Source organism: Nicotiana sylvestris, chromosome 11 (genome assembly GCF_000393655.2).
Source record: "Nicotiana sylvestris chromosome 11, ASM39365v2, whole genome shotgun sequence".
NCBI lineage: Eukaryota > Viridiplantae > Streptophyta > Magnoliopsida > Solanales > Solanaceae > Nicotiana > Nicotiana sylvestris.
The window spans coordinates 162,383,542-162,394,222 of NC_091067.1; the positions used below are offsets into that span (position 1 = coordinate 162,383,542).

Below are 10,681 nucleotides of genomic sequence, written 5' to 3' on the forward strand. Positions count from 1 at the left end.
CCTTGAGAACGAAATGACAAAGCAGACAAGAGATTTCAAAGCAGAAAGAGAACACTGCTATTCCCTGATGTCGTAGCTAGAGAAAGACTTGCAGCAGCTTCAAGAGCAAAATCATACAGCCGAACAAGTTTTGGGGGCCAGATATTAGCAGATCGGACGGTTGCTACAAGAGAAAGGTTCATGGGTATATTGCATGCATAAATGAAAATAGGGTATGGGGAGATTGTGAGTTAAAAAGATAGAAATCGGGGTGTAAGATGATAAAAATCTCTCACAAAAGGGTCCTAAAATCACAATGCACACTTAGTGCTTGATAATATACTCAAATGAGCTAGAACCTTAATCATGTCTCTAATACTTGGTTCATCTTGTAATTCTCATAAAATAGATCAAAGTTGATAAGAGTTCCGGAGTTGTGTAAAAATTTAAGGAAAGCTCTATCGAGGTATGTATGGCTAAAACCCCCTCTTCTTAGAAATTGAGCTCTGTTGGTGTCTATGCAAATGTGGTAAGACTAGAATTTGATTGATGTATTGATTGTTATTTCACATGAATTGGTTTTGAAATTATATATATATATATATATATATACATGAAAAGTGTGCCTCAATGTGTGAAATGTACTATTCTAGATATATAAAGATGTGCGAAGAATATGAAGTATGTGTTGAAATGCCTAGACTTCACGTCAAGATTAAAACTGAGATTGTCATGCCAACTATGTGAAATCTTACTTATGCTTATAACTTGAATTGCTTTTGTATGTGCCTATGATCCTAAATTGCAAGGTTAACATTGAAAGTGGAAATGATGTGATAATTGTGGCCCTAATGCCTATAAATTGATATATGTGAAATAAAGATTGAAATGACATGATTAATGAGAAAGGAACAATGTCTTGGTAAGGCGGCCTAGCCAATCGGGCCGTGATCGGATGTCATGCCACACACATGGTGGTATTGTGCTAATATTGAATTTCGGAAAGTGAGAATGAGATTGTGGTTGAGGTACATGTCTCAAATAAGGCAACCTAGCCGATCGGGTCGTGATCGGACTCCGCTCAAGAAAGCGGTGGTATTGTGAATGATGATGAGCAGTATTAAATGCCCCAAACTAAAGCTATGGAAATTATGTGAAAGTTATATGATTCTTTTATTTGATGATGTGGTGTTCGGTTAAAGCTTTTGATTGTCCCTTGTGATTTTCTTGTTCTTGTACGATAGTTCTTTCTAATAAGATGGTCTTTAGTTATACATACTAGTACTATTCCATGGTACTAACGTCCCTTTTGCCAGGGGTGCTATATTTTTGAATGAATGTAGGTGGTTCTATAGAGGACAGTGCTGATCGCAGGTAGCAAAGTATTCTCCTCTCAGAAGTCTTGATAAGCCCCTTTCCTTTAGGGGTTATGCTATACACCTTTTGTTATAAAATTTTCACTTTTGAGGTATAGCTGGGGCCTTGTTGCTAGCGTTATCATAACTGTCTTTTGTATTCTTAGAAGATCCGTAGACATTTGTGTGGGTTATGTTCGGGTATTGGATGGGTCACTGGACTATGTTGTAATTCTAGACTCTTGTCTCCTCTAAACTGTAACTGCATAATATTTTGGGAATATAACTATGTTTTAAGGGCTATAATAGAAAATGAACTAGCGATGTTGTATGAATGATATTTCTTACTGTCTAACTTAAATGGAAGCATGGTTTCTTGATCGTAGTGAGTTGGGTAGAAGGTATCAAAAAGGCTTGCTCAGTTGAGTTCACTCGATTGAGCGTTTTGGGGCGTGAAAAACTTGGTATCAGAGCCTAAGGTTTTAAAGTGTCCTAGGATATCTTGGAGCCGTGTCTAGTAGAGTCCTTCTTATCAGTGTGTAGTCGACCACATCTATAAGTTGGAGGCTACTTGGGCATTTAGGAATAACACCCTTCTTTGATATTCTGGATCGTGCGGCAAAACTTGTTATGAAACTATTTCCCCTCTAACTAGTGCATTCTTTCAACTTTCAGTACATGGCACCAAAGAAGAAAGATAGAATTGGCCAAGAAGCCAATGCCACCTCAGGAGTGGCTGATGATTCCCTACTTGATATTGCTGGTGAGGGTAGTCGCCCTGCTATCACCCTGCCTGATTCTTCTATTTCGGAGCAGACTACCCTAGTCCCTACACCTACAGATGGTACCACTATATTTCCCATTGATACTCCTGTTCCGCCTCCAGCCCCAGCTTCCGGTTCTGATAATTCTGATAGGGATCTTAGGGGAGCTATTTAGATGTTGACTCAGCTAGTGGCCTCTCAGGCCTAGAGGTCAAATGTTACACCCTGTTTGTCTGGCCAGCAAGGGGATTCCACCAGTTTCAAGGTGAACAGATTCTTCAGCTAGACCCTTCAGTGTTTACGAGTGCAAATCCAGAAGAGGACCCCTAGGATTTTATTGATGAGATGCCCAAGACCCTTAGGGTTATGTGTGCAACTGAAACAGAAGGAGTAGAGTTGGTTGCCTACCGTCTGAAAGGGGTGACCTATTCATGGTTTGAGTTGTGGGAAGATTCCCGTGAGGAGGGGAGCCCTCCGGCGAGGTGGAGCGAGTTTGCCAATGCCTTTATAGATCATTTCCTGCCTGCTGAGACAAGGGCATCCCGTGCGGCAGAATTTGAGAATCTGAAGCAAGGTAGCAAAAGTGTGTGGGAGTACCACATGGAGTTCGCCTGCCTGTCCAAATATGATATTCACATGTTGCCCACAATGGAGGCCAGGGTACACCTGTTTGTTTAGGGCCTCAATCCTTTGACTATTAATGAGGCTTTACAGCTACCTTGAATTCTGACATGAATTGTGGGACGATGATGGCATTTTCTCAGGCCATAGAGAACCGTAAACTGAAGAACAGAATGGAGAGAGAGGGTAACATCAAGGCTCGATCTACAGGCAACATGGGAGAATCACTAGGTAGGGGAAGATCAGCTTTTAGGGGAGGATCATCAGGGCCGTCCCAGTCTATTACACAGTCTTCAGCTAGTGCACCGCCATCTGGACCCAGCCAACAGCAGCAGTGAAGTCGTTACAGGCCCGGTCAGGGCAATAAGGGATCCCACCAGCAGGGGTCGGTCAGGAGAGAGATCCCAGCAGCAGAGGTCCCTGTGCCCCAGGTGCAGGAAGATGCACTCAAGGATTTGCTTCTTGGAGTTACCCGTATGCTATGGATGTGGGATGGGGGTCATATTCAGCGGCATTATCGTGTATCCCGCTAGGGAGCGGGTAGGGGCACAGCACATCCAGCCCAGCAGTTGTTACATCTTCAGCTCCCTTTCCAGCTCGAGGTACCCCAGCACCCACAGGGCATGGTGCAGCTAGGGGTGGTGCGCAGAGTTTGGGAGGACCCAGCCGGTTCTATGTTATGAGTGGTCGCCAGACCGTAGAGGCTTCTCCAGATGTTGTTACAGGTATTCTGACTGTCCAATCTTATGATGTGTATGCACTTATTGACCCCAGTTCCACCTTGTCCTATGTTACCCCTTTTGTTGCTATGGAATTTGGGATAGAACCGGATCAGCTTCATGAGCCATTTTCGGTGTCTACTCTGGTTGGTGAGTCTATTACGGCTGCTCGAGTTTATAGAGGTTATGTTGTTACGGTGCGTGGTAGGGATACCGTGGCCGATCTTATTGAATTGGGGATGGTCGATTTTGATGTAATAATGGGAATGAATTGGCTTTATTCATGTTTTGCCAAACTTGATTGTCGGACTAGAACTATGAGGCTTGAGTTTCCTAATGAGCCCATTGTTGAATGGAAGGGAGATAATGTAGTGCCTAAAGGTCAGTTTATTTCTTACCTTAGGGCTGCAAAGATGATCAAGAAGGGGTGTATCTATCATTTAGTTTGGGTTACGGACACCGATGCCGAGGCACCTAGCCTTGAGTCCGTACCAGTTATGAATGAATTTCCGAATGTCTTTCTAGTTGAGCTCCCTGGGATCCCACCAGACAGGGAAATTGATTTTGGGATCGACGTGATGCCAGACACACAGCCTATATCAATTCCACCTTATAGAATGGCGTCAGACAAATTGAAAAAGCTAAAGGAACAATTGAAGGATTTGCTAGAGAAGGGTTTAATCTGGCCAAGTGTGTCACCATGGGACACACCGGTTTTGTTTGTAAGGAAGAAAGATGGGTCGCTACAGATATGTATTGACTACCGGCAACTTAACAAAGTCACAATCAAAAATAAATACCCTTCACCAAGGATAGACGACTTGTTTGATCAATTGCAAGGTGCTACGTGTTTCTCAAAAATTGACTTGTGATCCGGGTATCATCAATTGAAGATAAGGGAGTAGGATATTCCAAAAAAAGCTTTCAGGACTCGGTATGAGCACTTTGAATTTCTGGTGATGTCTTTTGGGCTAACAAATGCCCGGCAGCTTTCATGGACCTTATGAATCGAGTCTTTAAGCCTTTTCTAGACTCCTTTGTGATAGTGTTCATTGACGACATTCTTGTGTATTCTTGAAGTCGGGAAGACCATGCTGATCACCTCAGGGCAGTTCTGCAGACTCTTCAACAACACCAATTGTATGCAAAATTTTTAAAATGTGAATTTTGGCTTGAATCTGTCGCGTTCTTGGGTCATGTCGTCTCCAGGGAAGGAATTATGGTTGATCCTCAAAAGATTGCAGCACTAAAGAATTGTCCTAGACCTACCACTCCAATAGAGATTCGTAGTTTCTTGGGTTTAGCTGGGTACTACAGAAGATTTGTGGAGGGGTTTTCTACTCTTGCCTTTCCATTGACTAAATTGACGCAGAAAACAGTTAAGTTCCAGTGGTCCGATGCTTGTGGAAGGAGTTTCCAGGAGTTGAAAGCAAGATTGACTACAACACCGGTATTAACCCTGCCAGAGGGTACAGAGGGGTTTGTGGTGTATTGAGATGCTTCAATTATCGATCTTGGGTGTGTGATAATGCGACACGACAAGGTTATAGCCTACGCTTCTAGGCAACTCAAGAACCATGAAAAGAACTATCCAACCCATGACTTAGAGCTTGCGGCAGTGGTGTTTGCACTAAAGATTTGGCGACATTATTTGTATGGGGTCCATGTGGATATATTTACGGACCACAAGAGCCTTCAATATATTTTCAAATAAAAGGAGTTGAATCTGAGACAGAGAAGATGGCTAGAGTTACTCAAGGACTATGACATTGATATTCTCTATCACTCGGGAAAGGCCAATGTTGTGGTGGATGCTCTTAGTCGAAAATCTATGGGAAGTTTGACTCATTTGAAGGCGTATCAGAGGTCGTTGGCCAGGGAGGTTCTCTAGTTGGCTAGTTTAGGAGTTCGTCTTGCGGACTCTAGCGAAAAGGGAGTGATCGTGCAGAATGGGGTTGAATCGTCACTTGTGGCGGAAGTGAAAGAGAAGCAATTCAACGATCCATTATTAGCACAACTGAAAGAGGGGATTCATAAACACAAGACCATAACTTTTTCCTTTGGCACGGAAGATGATACCAAGGTCGCCTATACGTTCCGGATATTAATGGTCTTTGGGAAAGGATCATGGCAGAAGCTCACACTTCCAGGTATTCTGTGCACCCAGGTTCTACAAAAATATATCATGATCTTAAGGAAGTTTATTGGTGGAACAATATGAAAAGGGATGTGGCAGACTTTGTGGCTAGATGTCCGAACTGTCAACAAGTGAAAGTCGAACATCAAAGACCCGGTGGATTGAGTCAAAACATAGAAATTCTGATGTGGAAATGGGAAATGATCAACATGGATTTTGTGGTGGGATTACCGCACACTCCGCGCAAGTTCGACTCAATTTGGGTAATCATGGATCGAATCACAAAATCAGCGCACTTCTTGCCAATTAAATCTACCGAGACAGCGGGACATTATGCTCAGTTGTATATCAAAGAAATAGTCAGGTTGCATGAAACTCCCGTCTCAATCATTTCAGATCGAGGGGTTCAGTTCACGACCAACTTTTGGAAGAAATTTCAGCAAGGTTTGGGTACGCAGGTAAATCTTACTACAACTTTTCATCCTCAAACCGACGGGCAAGCAGAGCGGACTATTCATACGCTTGAGGACATGTTGCGTGCTTGTGTTCATGATTTCAAAGGTAGATAGGATGATCATTTGCCACTCATAGAGTTTGCTTATAACAACAGCTTCCATGCTAGTATCCAGATGGCACCACTCGAGGCATTGTATGGTAGAAGATGTAGGTCTCCCATTGGGTGTTTCAAGGTTGGAGAAGCGGAATTGATAGGGTCGGACCTTGTGCATCAGGCAATAGAGAAAGTCAAAAATATTAAGGAAAGATTGAAAACAGCTTAGAGTCGCCAAAAGTCTTATTCGGACATTTATCACAGATTATTTAGAGTTCAAAGAAGATGATTGGGTATTTTTGAAGGTTTCCCCCATGAAGGGTATCATGCAGTTTGGAAAGAAAGGAAAATTGAGTCCTAGGTATGTCGGACCGTACATAATCATTCAGAGGATTGGTCAGGTGGCATACAAGCTCGAGTTGCCACCCGAGATGTCATTGGTACACCTAGTCTTCCATGTGTCTATGTTGAAGAAGGTAGTGGGAGATCCATCCACTATTGTGCCAGTTGAGACCATTGAGGTTAATGAAGAATTGTCGTATGAAGAAATTTTAGTTGTCATTCTTGACAGGCAGGTCCGGAAGTTGAGAAACAAAGAAATTGCCTCCATAAAAGTGTTATGGCGAAACCAGTAGGTTGAAGAAGCCACTTGGGAAGCCGAGGAAGAAATGAAAAAGAAGTACCCACATTTGTTTGTATAGCCATGTAATAGCTTTTATGAATTTGGTCCCTATATACTCTGTATCCTTTGATTGGGTCTATGTAAAACTATTCTATTTTTGTTATATGTTGCCTATGTGGCCATGGTTGGTGTCGTTAGAAGTTATGTCATGTCTATGGATTGTGTATATGCTGTTAGGATATGTTTCTGGGGCTCTCTGATAGGTGGATAGGCCTAGATACAAAAGAAACTCTGGCAAAATTTTTGGAAATTTAGGGAGTTAATACATTTTATGATGTGAAAAAGTTGATGTTACATAAGGATTGCTAATGAGTGAACCTTGATTCTCATTCGAGGATGAATGATCTTAAGTAAGGGAGGATGTAAGGCCCCGTGAAAATTTTTGCTCAAAAACCCGAGATCTCGTAGTGCCAAGTTAGGAATATGTGTTAGAAATTCGTAACGGTTCGAACCCTTTGGATTGATCTATGCATTAGAAAGTTAAGAAATAATGTTTTTCAGAAAAGCGCATTTCTACGGTCCATTATGCAGTCGCATAATAGCTATGCGGACCGCATAGTCACTGCAGAGTGAGGTAGTTTGATGGTTAATTTTGAGGTCAACTATGCAGCCAATTAAGCGATCACATAATCAATATGCGGGCCGCATAGTCATCGCATAATCTCCTTGAAATTTTGCGAGGGGCAGTTCTGCGTGCATTATGCGACCCCAGAACAGGTATATGGACCGCATTCTTGTCGCATACCCGAGCAGTTTGTTCAGGTTTTGGGGGCCATTTTTGTGGTCCCTTTTGCGGGCCGCATGTCCATGATGCGATCGCAGATTGTGTCGGGACTCCTATTTTCTAACTTTTAAAACCCGACCCCATCCCATTAAAAATACCCCGTTAGACCCCTTTTATGCTATTTTACTGCAAATAGAGTGAGAGAGTGAGTTCTAGAGGGAGAAAGTAACACTCACCAAGTCACTACAATCCTTGCCCAAATCTTTAAAGACTTTCAAGTAAAATTTGCTAGACCTCCATCCTAAGAGGTAAGAACATGTGCCCTAATCTATGATTTTGAAATTTCTATTAAAATAAGTGATTAACAAGTGGGTTCATGGGTATAGGGACTGATTATCTTGCATGCACAAATGACAATAGGGTATGGGGAGACTGTGAGTTAAAAAGATAAAAATTGGGGTGTAAGATGATAAAATCTCTCACAAAAGGGTCCTAAAATCACAATGCACACTTAGTGCTTGATAATATATTCAAATGAGCTAGAACCAATATTAAATGCCCCAAACTAAAGCTATGGAAATTATGTGAAAGTTATATGATTCTTTTATTTGATGATGTGGTGTTCGGTTAAAGCTTTTGATTGTCCCTTGTGATTTCCTTGTTCTTGTATGATAGTTCTTTCTAATAAAATGGTGTTTAGTTATACATACTAGTACTATTCCATGGTACTAACGTCCCTTTTGTCGGGGGTGCTACATTTTTGAATGGATGTAGGTGGTTCTATAGCGGACAGTGACGATCACAGGTAGCGGAGTATTCTCCTCTCAGAAGTCTTGGTGAGCCCCTTTCCTTCAGGGGTTATGTTGTACACCTTTTATTATAAAATTTCCACTTTTGAGGTATAGCCGGGGCCTTGTTGCCGGCATTCTCATAACTGTCTTTTGTATTCTTAGAGGCTCCATAAACGTTTGTGTGGGTTTTGTCTGGGTATTGGATGGGTCACTGGACTATGTTGTAATTTTAGACTCTTGTCTCCTCTAAACTGTAACTGCATAATGTTTTGGGAATATAACTATGGTTTAAGGGCTATAATAGAAAATGAACTAGCGATGTTGTATGAATGATCTTTCTTACTGTCTAACTTAAATGAAAGCATGGTTTCTTGATCGTAGTGAGTTGGGTAGAAGGTGTCAAAAAGGCTTGCTCAGTTGGGTTCACTCGATTGAGCGCCGGTTGCGCCTCCCGAGGTTGGGGCGTGACAACACTCCACCCGACCTTCATCCTCATTCACATCAAGGTTCAACAATACCACTTCTAAAGGATCCTCCACGTTGACCATGGCACTAGTATCATCAACTATCACTTCCGTGACAAGATCCACAAAAGAGCATACTTCAGTACTATTTGGCTGCCTCATTGATTTGCACACATGAAAGACTACTTTTTCATCACCCACCCGAAAAGTGATCTCCCCTGCTTCTACATCAACCAATGCCTTCCCAGTTGTAAAGAAAGGTCCTCGCAAAATTATAGGCACCTCATAGTCGACCTCGCAGTCGAGAATCACAAAATCCGCCGGCAAGATAAATTTGTCCACCCGAACAAAAACATCATCAATAATACCAAGTGGCCTCTTCATTGTTCTATCCACCATTTGCAATCTCATTGAAGTAGCTCTCGATTGGCCGATACCCAAAGTTCTGAACATGGAGTAAGACATCAAATTGATACTTTCTCCCAAATCACAAATGCTTTTGCAAAATTCGCAATCCCAATGGTACATGGAATGGTGAAAATGCCGGGATCTTCAAGATTTGGAGCCATCGAGTGCACAATTGCACTTACTTTATGAGTCATTTTGATGGTCTCACAATCCATGGATCTCATTTTAGTCACCAAGTTTTTCATGAACTTGGCGTAACTCGGTATTTTCTCAATAGCTTCCACCAAAGGAACATTGATTGACAAGCTCTTCATCATGTCAATAAATTTCTTAAATTGGTTCTCATTCGTTTGATTTTCAAGCCTTTGAGGGTAAGATGGAGGAGGCCTTGGCAAGGGAGCCTTATTCTTGGGCACTACCATATCCGGTATGTCTATTACGTGTTCCCTAGAAGGGTTCACATCATCTTGAGTCTCCATACCATTATCATGAACACCAATCCTCACTTCCGCATTCACATTCTCTTCACTCACTTGCTCATCAACTATAGAAACATCATCATCTTGCACTTCAACCTCATCACTCACAATTTTCTTTTGCTTGGAGGTATTCACATCACCACCTCTACCACTTCTAGTAATCACCGCCATTGCATGCCCGATGTTGTTCCCACCCTTCGGGTTTACTATCGTATCACTAGGTAGAGCCCCTTTAGGGCAAGTATTCAAAGATTGCGAAATCTAGCGAAGTTGATCCTCCAAATTTTGGATTGAAGTATTATGGAATGCCAACTAGGCGTCAGAGCCGACGTTCTTTTTCATCATTTATTCAAACATCATCTTGATCCTTCCCATCTCATTGTTTGACGATCTAGGACCTTGAGAAGGAAATGGAGGTGGGTTGTTTGGTTGTTGAAACATTGGAGGTCTTTGAAAGCCTTGCCTCGATTCCCTTGATTGCCATTATTCCAACCCCCTTGATTGTTATTTCCTCCCCAATTGTTGTTTTTGTCAATCCAGTTGCCCTGGTTGTTCTGGTTGCCCCAATTCTGATTGTTGTTCCCCAATTGCTATTTTCTTGTTGGTTTTGATTCCCCCAATTTCCTTGGGATCTCCACTGTTGTTGTTGGTTAGGAGCATTGCTCCTTTGTCCTTGATAATTATTCACGTACTGCACTTCTTCGCTTTGCTCATCATACCCATCATCTTGGTTGAAACCACCACTACTCTGCTCATATTGATCCGGATTGCCTTGACCTTGTTGACCTCTTTGTCGCCTCTTGTTGACCAACATGTTGACACCTTCCGTAGCATTACTTGTCCCGGCGCTTGAACTTGTTGCAATTGAGCTTTTGCCAACTGGTTCATTATAGTTAACTCTGCTATTGCCTGGCCATGGTCGTGGAGCTCTTTGTGCAAGTGAATGACAGTCGGATCACCCTGTGGCACATTAGATCTACTTTGCCAAGCTGAGGAAGTATCTGCCAT

The 10,681-nt window shown here is 42.3% G+C and overlaps 3 protein-coding genes across 3 annotated transcripts; 1 reads left to right on the top strand and 2 right to left on the bottom strand.

Annotated features, from left to right (window-relative positions):
- Positions 1–3,398: 3,398 nt before the first annotated feature.
- On the top strand, positions 3,399–4,933 carry LOC138881928 (uncharacterized). The gene is made up of 2 exons (XM_070162233.1): positions 3,399–4,156; positions 4,519–4,933. Exons 1-2 carry the CDS (start codon positions 3,399–3,401, stop codon positions 4,931–4,933), a joined length of 1,173 nt encoding a protein of 390 aa, XP_070018334.1.
- A 3,802-nt stretch (positions 4,934–8,735) lies between these two features.
- On the bottom strand, positions 8,736–9,185 carry LOC138881929 (uncharacterized). Its single transcript, XM_070162234.1, has one exon. It carries the CDS (start codon positions 9,183–9,185, stop codon positions 8,736–8,738), a length of 450 nt encoding a protein of 149 aa, XP_070018335.1.
- Positions 9,186–9,250: 65 nt separating this feature from the next.
- On the bottom strand, positions 9,251–9,844 carry LOC138881930 (uncharacterized). Its single transcript, XM_070162235.1, has one exon. The coding sequence runs from the start codon at positions 9,842–9,844 to the stop codon at positions 9,251–9,253; it is 594 nt and encodes a 197-aa protein (XP_070018336.1).
- Between the last annotated feature and the right edge of the window lie 837 nt (positions 9,845–10,681).

Coding starts and splice junctions, on each gene's coding strand:
- LOC138881929 (XM_070162234.1), bottom strand. CDS start 9,185: ATGGTGGATAGAACAATGAAGAGGCCACTTGGTATTATTGATGATGTT.
- LOC138881930 (XM_070162235.1), bottom strand. CDS start 9,844: ATGGCGGTGATTACTAGAAGTGGTAGAGGTGGTGATGTGAATACCTCC.
- LOC138881928 (XM_070162233.1), top strand. CDS start 3,399: ATGAGTGGTCGCCAGACCGTAGAGGCTTCTCCAGATGTTGTTACAGGT. Junction 4,157..4,518: donor CCATGGGACACACCGGTTTT/GTTTGTAAGGAA, acceptor GTATTCTTGAAG/TCGGGAAGACCATGCTGATC.